Source organism: Falco cherrug, chromosome 4 (assembly GCF_023634085.1).
Source record: "Falco cherrug isolate bFalChe1 chromosome 4, bFalChe1.pri, whole genome shotgun sequence".
NCBI lineage: Eukaryota > Metazoa > Chordata > Aves > Falconiformes > Falconidae > Falco > Falco cherrug.
Window position 1 is genome coordinate 80083733 of NC_073700.1, and position 13349 is coordinate 80097081.

General features: G+C 35.5%; 1 protein-coding gene across 1 annotated transcript in view; it reads left to right on the plus strand.

Annotated features, from left to right (window-relative positions):
* Positions 1-13349, plus strand: part of PHF14 (PHD finger protein 14) — a 173923-nt gene that overhangs the window by 33186 nt on the left and 127388 nt on the right. Inside the window, exons 6-8 of the mRNA XM_055706704.1 lie at positions 5863-5974; positions 8207-8344; positions 10234-10380. Coding sequence (XP_055562679.1) covers positions 5863-5974; positions 8207-8344; positions 10234-10380 — 397 coding nt within the window. The remainder of the gene's footprint in view (positions 1-5862; positions 5975-8206; positions 8345-10233; positions 10381-13349) is intronic.

The following is a 13349-nucleotide window of genomic DNA, read 5'->3' on the forward strand; positions in this document are numbered from 1 at the left end:
GGTTGGCTTTTTTGGGTGGTTTTAGACCACGACAGTTATGTTCTTTTTCCATACATTTTACAGCCATAGAAATTGCAGGTGTGTGGTAATATACAAAGCTTTCAGATGCTGGGCCTGTCATAAGCTTTCCATTGATCTTGCTAACAAGGGAAGGCAGTAATTAGTTGGTAATGCTGCTCAGAGGAAAGAGGAGCTTTCTTAATCCTGTTTGAACATATCTGTTAGAGATAAAGAAATATAAAAGTCTGCAGATGTATCTCACTGATGATGATGGATGAGTTGGAAAGAATCCAGTTAAATATTCAGTATTGGTACATATACTTTAAGTACTTTAAAATTTAGAAATGTCAACATGTGTTACTGTAAAACCTTTTGTGTTTTTTAATATGAATTCATAAACACATTACTATTTACACTTAGCTATATATTTTAAAGCAATGTCTTCTGTACTAACAAATCACAAAATACAACCATGTGCTCACTCTTTCTTCACCCACTGGTTTGTAGTGGTCTTCATGGTTTTTCCTACTCATTGTGAAGGGTTCCCTAATTAGATTTGCACAAAAGCTAGGAACTGAGTTAAAATGAAGTAAAAGTTTAATCTTACCATCTGTGTTAGTAAGCTCTTGTATATGTTATCACTTCAGTATACGGCTGTCTTGGAATGTGTGTGTAAGCATATCCATATTTGTCGTTTTCCCCTTGCTTTTTTCCCCTAGTTCCTTTGTGTTCGCCGTATTTTTATTTTATTATTTTTACTTTTTCAGTCTTACAGACTTTACTGTTGCTAATCCTGTAACGATCTGGTCCTGCCATCATTAAAAGCTCAGCTGAGCTGAAGATGATGTTTAGGAAAGCTTTTTTTGATATACTGAGTTGTCTGTCTTCAGAAAATTAAATATGGTATTAAAATGTCGTAAGTTGATTCAGGTTGTGTGAATTAAATTGTACATCCCCTTGCGTTGCATTTCTCCCTTAGTTTGTATTTTTTCCTGATAGCAAAAACATTTTGAGTTTGTGTTGGGAATAAAGAGATAATGAGGGTATTCATAACACTGAACTTTGATCATTGAATGCAGGTGCCAGCAGTAACCTTTGGAGGCATCTACCTTTCTCCACTGAATGTACACTGAGCTGAACTTCTCAGTTTGTAGCTGAGATGCATTTTAAAGATACACATAGAGCCTGCAAAAACAGATCTTTTTGTCCCTTCATGTCTTCCACATGCATCTTTTAGAGGGGAAACAATGAAAGTAGAGGAAAATACTGTGCTGTTTTTAAAATAAACAAGTAACACAAGTGAGTCAGGATTTGTAGTGAGTGATGTTGAACCCGTAGGAGCAGTTACTCTTTTTAAATACTTCCAGGATTCAGATTCTCAGTTCCTGGTCTGTCTTAGGTTCAATAGTATCTGTGCGTCTCCCTTATAAAGCTGTTAAACAGTTAAATTGTACTTTTCAGTTCTGTTTTCTATTTTAATAATAATGCTGCTATATGGAAAAAAATGTTTTTAAAGACTAAAGTCAATTGTCTAACAGGAAATGTGAGAATCAGTATCACCTGGCAAATTTTATTTCAATCTTTTTATTCCTGTGTTCTGTAAGTAAGTTTAAGTGTTGCATATGTCATTTCCTGTATAACCATAATAGAAACTACAGTCAACATTTTAAAAATTGCTTAAATTTCTTCTTGTAAAGTGGTGGTATGCTTTTTGGGTAATGTAGAGGTGTTTTCTCTGTGACACTGATTCTCTGTGCAGGAGCACATGCTTGCTTTGGTGATTGTAGGCTTTAACACAATAAATTGTTATGATTATTATTTTATTTTTACTTGCTAGATAATGTGATGACTATTGTAAATAAGTGTATTCTGCCAAATAAATAGAGGTTATGTAATAGGAAAAACAAATACTAACTATCATGTGAAAATTCCTGTGCTCTCGTTCTTTCTACCATGTATTTACAAATTTGAATTCCCCAGGGTAATGGGGCAATATAGGCTAAGAGTAGGGTCTTGGGGCAGGCAACGTCCATTATGTTTTGATTGTACTCGGTAAACTGCAACCCAGTTCAGTTCTTCTCTTGAAATACTAACAGAGAGCCACTACTGAATAACAGAATCCTTGAACTCACCATTGTTCTCCATCCCCTTACCACCTTTAAAAATAAATTCTTCATGTGCATCAGTACTGGAAATTACACAAACCAAACCTATTCAGTTTCTCTTCATAATCGAGTTGGAATAATTTCTCTGTTCCTATGTGAAAGGTGAATCATTAGCATAATGAGGTGCTTAATTTCTCACCACAAGCCTCTGTACATTAACCTCTCAGACTCACAAGCATAAATGTGAATTTATGAAATTTTATTTCTCAAAATACTATTATCCAAGAATATGAATTCTGTCCCTGTTTCGGTATGGAATTTTTCTTCTTTAATCAACATCTGTCATCATTGCTCCAAGCTAAATGGATGGTAGAGTAACAAGGAAGATTATTCTTCTTTGATTATCCAATTTGTCTTAATTACAAGCTTCTAAAACATGTGCAGCTAAACAAATGAGCAGGAAAATATTTAGAACTGGTATTAAAAGCAGCTGAAATTGCTTCAGCTGTGAACTTGACTAACTTGTGTATTTTTTTTAATAAAGATTCAGGTCTGAGTTCATGTATAGGTGGTTAAAGAAATGAGGCACTTGTGTGCCAATCACACTGAAATGGCAGTTTAAATCTGTAATACTCTAATACTTGGGTGACATGTACTAGCACATTTTGAGAAGGTCAGTATGAAGCAAGCAGCCAGCTGTTGGGTTTATCATAGATAAACTCCTACAGAGTGCAGCAACATTTAATACACCAGTGGAGCATGAAGAAAACTGTGCAAATTAAATTGAGAAGCAGCTGCTTGTAGAAGATGTGTATCTTTATATTGAACTTTGGAGGGTACATTTAGGAGGCTGCATTAAAACTTGCTATCAAAAATCTCCAACCAGAACCTTGGATTTTCGTTAAGAATAGTAATTATGGAGATATATTACTTCTGTTTATACAAATTTGTTCTATGTAATACATTTTGAATCAATAGAAGAGTATTGAAAAGAAGCCCTACAGAATTCAGATGGTTTTTGTTTACAAACAGGCAGTCTCTTTATCTCAAGATTACAGGTCTCATTCTCTGTGTGTGGTATTTGCTTTTTTAAAAAAGAATTTTGATTCCTTTTGAAAATGAGTAGAATATGCTCATTTAAATGAGGTATTTATTTTGGTAAATGCATACTTACCAAAATACACATTCATATATGCACATAGGCACTTTTTGTAGAAGATCATTTCATAAATATGTGGTAGTGATTTAGGCTAAACTATTGCCAGTTCTGGATATAGTGTGGAGGGGCAGAGATGGTACCAGATGCTCTATTGCTGCCTCGCAGGAATTTCTTGTGCCTCCATTGCTTTTGTGGGGAGGCAGACAGAAGATGTGCTTTTTATATACTAATGAGGAGAACCTTATTTTTTGCATATAACATTGTATTAAGTTAGAGGGTTGTGCTGGCATGCTGGAGTGTTTATGCTGAAGTAAGTACAGTGATGAGCTTTATTCCCTGTCTGAGCAGCAAGAAGTTTGGCAGAACACTCGAGTATCTCAGCTTGTTCTCTGGCAGATAGCATGGTGTCATGTTTGTACCATCTTTTTTAAAGACAAGGTTGTAACTAGTTTTTAAAATTAAAATTTTCTTTGAGTCTTCTAGTAGTTACAGTGCTGTGACCAAACTATTTTGTGGATGTGGAGAACCCTAGTAAAATCTGTAAAGGCAAAGCAATGCAGTTGTTGCATGTAAGTGTGTATTTGGGATATACGTTATTCTCTTTGGTTTTAAATTTTTATGTTTTAAAGGGAATATACCATTTAGCCTCTCAAGCCTGATTGTTTTAGCAATAGGGTAAAAAAATTATTTTCAAATACACTGATCTTGTCATATATGACACTGGATCAGTCAGTGCTGTGGCTTATGTTAGATTTAATGAGAAATTTCTTATAGAGTGAAGTGAGTTAATGGCTTTCTAAGTAGTTTCTAACTTACTGGGATTTTCCTGTTATTCAGTTCTTATTATGGACTATTTTGGGGGAAAGGGCTAAATAAATAGTCTGTCCACCAATTTTGTATATTACAAGGTCATTGTTTTCTATTGTAAAGACTAAAATGTATATGTATTTTTGAGCTTGCTACTGAACCTTTCAGATCTTGCTTTTTTTGAATTTCTGTTTAGACATATGAGTAATATATAATTAAAATGAAACTTAATACTACTGAATGTGGTAAATTCCACCTTTGTAGGTCAAAGGACCACTGATGAGAAACATGCAGATTTGGGAAACATGGGAAATCAAGGTTACATGTAGCTCCTGATTAGTATAACCATCAGTTTCAGTATTTCTCTCATCTGTAGACGGCCAGTTAATAACAGGTTAATAAACATGCTGTTTAAGTGCAGCTGAAACCAGGAACATATTGCTCTGGTCCCAACTGAGTTTTTTTTAATTTACACACAAACAAGCAAGAGGGAGAAGAGAGAGGTGAAACAGTTGTAGAAGATTGGGAAAAATGGCACAGCAGCATGGATGCAAATTTAAGTAGATGGTAACGGGTCTTTGCTGAACCTCTGATATTTAAGGAGATTGGAAAATTGCAGTATGTGAGTAATGAATGAGCTAAGGGAAGAAGTGTTTCAGAAGTGCATCACGAGTCTTCTTGAATACAGAGAGTAGATTCTGTAATTCTATTAAAACAGAACAGAAGTTTTAGTCTTCACTAGTGATATATTTACTGTTAAAAGTTAATGACTGGGAAGATCATAAAATGCCAAAGTAACGTGCTTGCTAGGGGTCAAACACAGCTCAGTTACGCTTGAAGTCTCTAGTTCTATCCCGTGTCACCTGGGAGCTTGTAGGTTCGAAGTGGTATCTACACACCTCTGCAATTGAAAGGCTTTTTTCTTGAATATTATAAGATAATAGAAAGTAGCAATCTTGACCTGTCTATGACAATTTACTCCCCCCTAGTGACTTACGGAGGGTTAGCAAATAGTTTCAGGAATTTTGATAAAACAGAAAGATTATTTTGGGGAGGAACACTTTGGTTTTTGGAGTAGTTTGTCTCAGGTGATTTGAGTCATGCATGCTGTGTAGAGCAGATTTTGAGTTTGTCACTAACTGATGGTTTGTGGCAATGAGAGTTGAATCTTTTAGAAAGCATTCATTGTGTAAGAAGAAAATTTATCTTCTGCTAGCAGGCAGAGTTTCAGGAAGTTTATGAAGATGTCTGTCAAAGGCAAACTTGAGGCTGAAGCCTTTACCACCATCGTGTTATATTTAATTACTAGACACTGAAGTCCAGCTTCATGCTGTCTCTCATTTTATGCCCCTCAGGCTAGAGCTTAGTGTTGCTGTGACTACCTGTATGATTTTGTACCTCCCCTTTCCACCCTCTGCCTCATCATGAAAGTATCTGTCTGCCTTAGCTTTATAAGTAATACCAACACCTTCATGTACGTTTCATGCTATGTGAAAAGTGGTGTGGAGCCCCACATGAGAGCCATCAGAACAGAAAGGTGGTGCCAGCCCTTGATCCAGACAGGCAGAGCCATCCCAGTGGCTTTGAAAGGCCTTACTCTATGATTCAGTGTGTGAGCTGCCGAATTCCAAATGTGCCTTCTTTCCCTCCTTCTAATGTACTTAGCGTCAGACGCGTTGCTTCTAGTTTCTGTAACATTTATTCACAAGGCACTTTGAAATCTGCAAATGGTGAGTATAATATAAGATCAAAATGTTGATAACAGTAACCTAATTTTATCTGCTGTTTTAGGTGGGTCCATATTGTTTGTGCCCTCTATGTTCCAGGAGTGGCATTTGGAGATATTGACAAACTGCGGCCAGTAACACTTACGGAAATGAATTATTCAAAGTACGGTGCCAAGGTAAGTTTAGAAGAGATGTACTGCCAACAAGTAGATTTATTTTACATTTTTACATACGATAGAATAACACATATCTTCAGCTTTATTTTTCTTGTTTATACCAATTGCAGTGAGGCTCAGGACTAAAAAATGAGATTAACTTTGTTCGTGTTTGTTATACCATTGCTCTGTCCTCTCTCTTTCTTTGCATTTTTCTTAACCCCTGTTCTCCATAATTTCTGTCACTGTTTTCCCCCTAATTTCCTTTATGTTTTACACAGGTGCTAATTACTTTCTTTTAACATTAGTTAGTAGCAGATTGCCAAAATATGGATGGAAAGTGAAGAGGATTACATGGAGAAATGGAAGGTTAGGTTGATTAGGATAGCAACAGATGTACATTCAGTAAGAATTACTTTAGGGTCTATATAATTACAAGCTAGAATGCATACAAGAAGGTTGCTACAAAGCAGTATTTAAAAAAATCCACAACATGAGGCCTCAGCTTGTACAGAAAAATGGCTTTAAAATTAAAATGGTTTTACATTTAAATGTTTTCAATCCATATGAAAAATGATCATGCACAAACCATACAGAAAACCATTGCAATGGGCAGAGGACAGCACTCAGCAATTTGCTCAATACTGTTTCTGTAGCTAATGGAAGCGGTGTGGAGAAGCCGTATCTATGAGGTTCATGTGAGGGAAGGCAGTTGTACTACTGCTCTAAGGCTTCATTTTTGCATAGTTAATTTCATTTTCTGGAATGTCAGTTTGTCAGGTTGAATACTAAATGAAAATACGTAGTGCATTTAAAAAAAACACATATAATATAAAAAATAATTTAAAACTTACTGGTTTGCCTGTGTACAACATACCTGTATCCAGGAGCATGTTCATCCTGGGTCTGCTGAGGTATTCAGCATTGTTTAGAAATGTTTGTATAAAAAAGTCAGAGCTGACTCCCAAAACCTTACAGACTCTTGTTGCAATGAATCTTTTTTTTTAATTTTTTTTTTATTAATGAGTGTTGTATAGGAGCAGGGCTAAGAATTTGCGTGTATTTTCTTACTGTGAGTAAGATGAAAGTGAAGTGCACAGAGGAGGACTCGTTACTCTCACAGAGCTGTAAACAAACACTGTTTGCTGTATCAGGTGCGAAAGTTACAGCTTACATAGCTAAATTTCACCCTGCAAAACCAGCTTAACATAATATTCTTTTCCACTTCATTTGTTATCTGTTACCTGCTGCTGTTACACAGCTAAAGGGTGCCCTTCTACTGTAGTGCATGTAGCATTCTGAGATACTTCAATCACTGAGTTTTCTTTGCCAGTCTTTTGTGTTGCTGTTAAACTTTCTGGATGGAAATATTTTCTGTAGGTGATACAGAGCTTTGCTCTATGTTCATTGTGTGAGAGATTAAGAAATGCGTGCCTGTATAGTTTTAGATCATTATGCACTGGATAGCAGCACTGCTTAAACAGCCCGTGTTCCCATTTGCTTGTTCCTGCTTATGTACTCATCATTCTAGGTTGCTGGCACAGCTGTTTGTTATGGATTTGTGGTGAAACAGACTGAGGAATTGATCTGGCTGAAAAATAAGTTTGGTTTTTTTTCCAGGCCACATTAGGGGATGTCAGTATACTGTGTGGCAAACAGCTTTGCCTAGAATGCATGTAGCTGAAACCATGGTGCAGTAATTAAGTGAATCACAACCTTCTTTATTGATATTTACAGTTCTTGAGTATTTCTTTCTGCGTTATCACGTTTACTCCTCAGTTGCTGCTTATCAGAGGACATCTATGTAATTATCTATGGGTTTCAGCTATCCAGAGCACTGCTCTTGTTGTTTGTCCTCTAAACTTGTTGAACAAGCAAACATTTGCTGAGCAGTAGTGGTGTTTCATGATACCGTACTCTATATAATTACTTGTGCATCAGTTCCTTGGGTGGTACTTAGTTGTTGCTCTGAAGGGGAATAGGAGACATCAAAGTTCATATCAAAATTCATCTGACATACTGTTTAGGTTGTTAAAGTACTTTTCTATTATTTGTTGAAAATGAAATTAATAGTGGGGGTTGGGAATGGGTGAAGTTTTAAGTAGTGTCAACTGCCAGCAGCATACTTGATTTCTGTACCACATGAGTTAAACCTACCTGTTTGGTTTTTATATGTAAGATATAAATTATCAAATATTAGGAAAAATGCACCTGAAATACTTACTGTGGTATTTTCCACTCTTCTTTATAAAGGAATGCAGTTTTTGTGAAGATCCTCGTTTTGCCAGAACTGGTGTATGCATTAGTTGTGATGCTGGGATGTGCAGAGCTTATTTCCATGTGACTTGCGCTCAAAAGGAAGGTCTCCTCTCGGAAGCGGCAGCAGAAGAGGTAGCTATGGAAAGGGTAGAATAAAAGAGTTGTATCAGAAGCTTGTGAAGACTATCTGAGATTGTGCCTTTTTTGCTCAGTAACTCTGAGCAAACCTTTTGTAAATCAGTAGCCAGTCATAGGTTGGGTAAAAGGACTGTCCAGGGAAGGCTCTGTGTTCATCAGATCACTCTGAGCACCTTTTGAAATAGTCTGGAAAAAGGCATAGAGAGGGTTAATACGAAAGTTGGCTTAATTGACCGACAGTCAATACAGACATGAATTGTAACTCTAATTCTTGAAGTTCACCTAAACTGACATGCTTTACCTAGCTGTTTGTGCAGTCTGGTAATCTCTGTTTCTTACCCAATAGGAGTGTCTTGAGAAATTAACTACATTTCTAATGCCATTTTTTCATGCATGATTTCCAGTATTTTGTTGAAATTGCAGTACAGGTATATGACATCCCTTGTGGTAACATTAGTCTTGGGAATCAGAATTAAAAGCAAATATTTATAACGTACTGGTAACTTTTTAATATCACCAGTTTCCTTCCTGTAATAATATTAAAACGATTTAGATTTGAAATTCCTACTTCCAAATTCATTTTTATGATAGAAGTACTTGCATATTGCCAAAATTCTTCCTGATACATTTGGATTAAGCCTGTCATGTTCATAGCTGCACAGTTTAACTTCTCATTACCTTAGGAAGTACAACAGGTAACACACAAACAAGCATTACTTCTGCTTCTGTTTCTGAAAACAGTGGACCACTAAGTGATTCTTAAAGGAATCACAAAAATAATTTCTTCTGTGAGAAATAGAACTAGGAACTAGGAAGATAGCCCAATTACCTCGTTGTTGTCCCTAATAAATTATGTGTAATATCAATTCTTCAAATGCTCTGTATGGATTTCTTCTAGGCATATGCATTTACTTGCCTTTCCACCTTAACATTTTTTTACATGTTTTCTGTAACCAAATATTTTTAATCAAGGCCTAGCACAATCTGATTTTAGAGTGCTGCTAGTTTTTGGAAGTTGTCACATGCTATGAAAATCTAAGTAAAAATAAAGTATGTTTTTAGGGAAAGCCTGTGTAGATTTTATTGATCTGTGTGTTATAGGTGGAGTAAAGGAAAATTTGATAGGCAAATTATTAATATTTTTATTACTGTATGAAGGAAAACTGCTGTAAGTTTTTCTTCTTAGTATACAGATTTATGATGATGTTTTTACGATTTTGAAAATACACTGTCAATGAATTATACTTCTCAAACTGTATCTCCTCATGGCACGATATTTGTAGTCTGCTTGCAGGGTTTGCAAGTGCTAAAAGTTGCTGTAAACTTACAGCCATGATAACAGGCAGATCTGATGGAGGGAAGAATGAAATATAGGGGAAAAAAAACATATGAGAGATGATAAATCACGTGGAGGTATAGCCACCAAAAACATTTGGAAAATCATTTGAGAAATCCAAATATATTGCCTTTTGTATTATTCAGAATTGTTAACCCCTTGTAGGAAGTAACGCAAGAGACAGCGAAGCAACAGGAAGTTAACGATACATGTTACATGTTAAAGAGATTTGTAGTTAGGAATTTCTTCTGTGTTTTTTTCTGGGAATGAGAAAATAGTGCAAAGATTGAACAGTAAAGAGTTAAATAGTTAATGCCTTTAAAAAGTGTTTATGATCATGCAGTGAAAACAATGGAAAACCCCTTTATATGGTAAATTACATCAACATGACAAAATTGATTTAGAAACAGTCATATTAGTTGTTTTTAAAAACATGTCTATTTCAACATGTGAACTGATTGCCAGAATGTTTGTGCTGTTCAGAGCCTTTTGGCCTTGTGTGTCTTACTCTATTTTTGTTCCTTCCCCTTTGTTTTCTCTGAAACAGGATATAGCTGACCCTTTTTTTGCTTACTGTAAACAGCATGCGGACAGGTTAGACAGAAAATGGAAGCGGAAGAATTATTTGGCATTACAGTCTTACTGTAAAATGTCCTTGCAGGAAAGAGAAAAACAGCTCTCACCAGAAGCTCAGGTATTGTGTTAATAATGCAAATCCGTCTGTGTTAATCATCCATGTTAAACAAGGAAGAAATGGAAAAGATGGGAAATTGTTAGTATAGTAGGAAATGAAATGTGAAATACGTTGATAATGCATGGTTATTTAACATAGCATTGTAGGTTTTTCTCAATAAACTAATTATCAAATAGGCATACCTATCTATGCCTGTCTGAATTGAAAAATCTTGCTTTGGTTTTGTGGCAAAAAGTTGATAATTATATTTTCAGTGTGATTCATAGATTTTTTTTTTAAACATTTCCTTCAAGATTCTTAACAAAAATGACAGCCTGACAAGAAACTGAGCATAATTCTACTTCAAAGTTCAGTAAAAATCCACTTTTTCCCCTTACTAATATCTTGAACTTGGCAGAAGAGTTTAACTTCCCTAAGTCTTTTTCTTGTTAGATACTTTTTCACTTTTTGTAGGCCTAAGTAGAATTCTGTGTGCTGGGTTTTTTCATAGTAAAGATTTCCTAGAAGAATAACTACGTAGGTAGAGAAAATGGGTCTGTGCTGCTGAGTGGGAGTCATCTGAGAATCTCAGGTAACATCTCTATCACTGTCTAGTGGCAGATCCATGTAAAAACTATTACTGCAAAAGCTCAACTGCTATATGTCCTGTTGATACAGAGGTTTCAATCTTCAGGAATCTGTGTACTTTGGTATGTTTTAATGCCTGTACTTTATGATTTTTTCTGATTCTGAGGAATTTATGGCAGACTTTGCTTTCACTGCTTAGTTAGTACTTTATTCTGTGGAAAAATCATACCTGTGTAGAAAAGCAACTTGTTAACTGAATCCTGCCTAATTTGTTGTAGAAGGTAGCAGATGCTGTAAATAATGGAAGACAGTTATGGGAGAGAAATAACTTTTTTTCTGAAAGGACAACTGTAGTGTAATGATTAGAAAACAAATCTTCATATCATCAAACCTTTTATTTTTAAAAAAAAAATCATACCTTCCAAGTTCTTCAGAGACCTTTGAATAGGAGTAGAGAATATTAATTTAAAATGGCTTGTGCAGTTGAGAATGAGTATGAGCAAACTCTATCGTACAAGAATTTTGAATAAAATATTTCTGTAGGGTATTGAACTCTGTGTAACTTGATTTAAACCTGGTTACATAATTCTTGTTGAATACACTCAGCTCTCAAATATGTGAAATGCACCTGTGTAGTGGAGAAATAACAATAATAGGAATACTACCTAATATAATGGTAGGTGCTGGTTGTGCAAAATCAGCTTGAGTCCAACAGGGCTTATTAGCTTTGTTTTCAGTCATTTGTTATGTGGTGCTGGTAATGCTGGTAAGTTCCCAGCATTTCAGTCTCTTACCCTTCTTTCCCCTAAACCAAGACGCTTTAGATTTTTTAATCTAAATTATTCGGACTAAATGTTTGGAAACTGAAAGAATGAATGATGAAAACTGCAGGTGGAGTTACTTGGTATGGTGTCATAAGTGCCTTGATACAAATTTGATGACTTTCATACTTTTTGTCAAACCACTTGATTTCACTGTTGATGGCTCTGGTGATGTAGGAGTGTGCATTAGTATTTTGTGTGTTTCTGGATTTACATGGATGGAAACAGATTGGATTCTTGAAAAATACATTTCCGTGTTCATTTGTATGTATTGGGATTTTATGAACTAATTGTTTGTCTTTGAGTGGTTTCTGTGCCTTTTTAGAAATGCAGAACTGTAAGGGGTGCTTAATACATACTAGAATTGCCTGGGGAGTTGACACAAAAGTATGTATAAATTCACGCTTTACCTTACCATATGTTGTCTGTAGGAGGAAATCAAAATCCCACTGGTAAATTCAACCATCTTTGTTAAATTGGGATTTTGTCTGAGAAATAAGAATCTTGAGACAGCTTAGTCTGGAAAAAATACTTAAGAAAAAAAAATATATTTCTACACATATATATACTGTGTATATATGAATGCATACAAAAGCTCACTTCCAGGGGAGTTTGTAGGCTTAATTAAGGTTTGCAAACATTGAACTAACATAAATAAGCATGCAGTCATACAAGTAATTTATCTGATATTGTGAAAATGTTTTTTTTGAGGTGATCTTTTGAAGGAAAAAAAAAAAAAAAAAAGATATTTGGTGCTTTGTAGCCCAGACAGGAATAACTGAGCCAATAATCTGGCAAGTCATGTGGCCCAAGAAAGTAAATCCCTCTGAAGAGTATAATATAGAAATCTCTCTAAGATTGTTACTGATTGTTGGAAGATTTTCTACATTGAAATACTTTTTTTCTATCAATAAAGAAAAATTACATTCCTTGAGTAAAGTATATACTTGCAAATTACTTAAATGCAAGTAACTTGAGTTCAGGTTTCTATTTAGACATTAATCATTCCAATCTGTCATCTGTTTCTGGAATAAGACTCTGAGTATACAGTTGTGTGACGTCTTAAATGACCCCAAGGGTTTCAGAACTGAGCATGTAATCAGTAAAGAAGCATCTTAGCTGAGGAAGCTATAAACCATCCTTCCAGTGGACAAAAAACGAGATGGTGGCTATAGGTGGATCTGTTGCTGCTGTGGGTCCAAGACAAAAGCCCTTGGGGTTGGAGCTGGCTTCCAAGCCACATTTGCTGTGTTTCTTGGTCATTAATGTTCAAGACCTAGTAAGGTAGCATGTGTTAAACTCTTTGTAACATGACCTTCAATGATTCTGTTTGTAATCAGGGAAGTTCCTTAACCATAGCATGTATATATATGCATGCTTTTTTGCTTTTGTCAGGAGTATCTCATACCATATGGTGGGGCAGTTGGATTAGTTTAGTTTCTTCTTTTTGCAGGCAAGTAAACAGCTTCTAAGTGATAGATGGAGTTTTGCCTTTGAAGATTTGTATGTTGATGTAATTTTCTGCCAGAATTACCACTACATAGAGTTCCTGCAAGACAGTGTTTTCCAACTGTCAGTAAC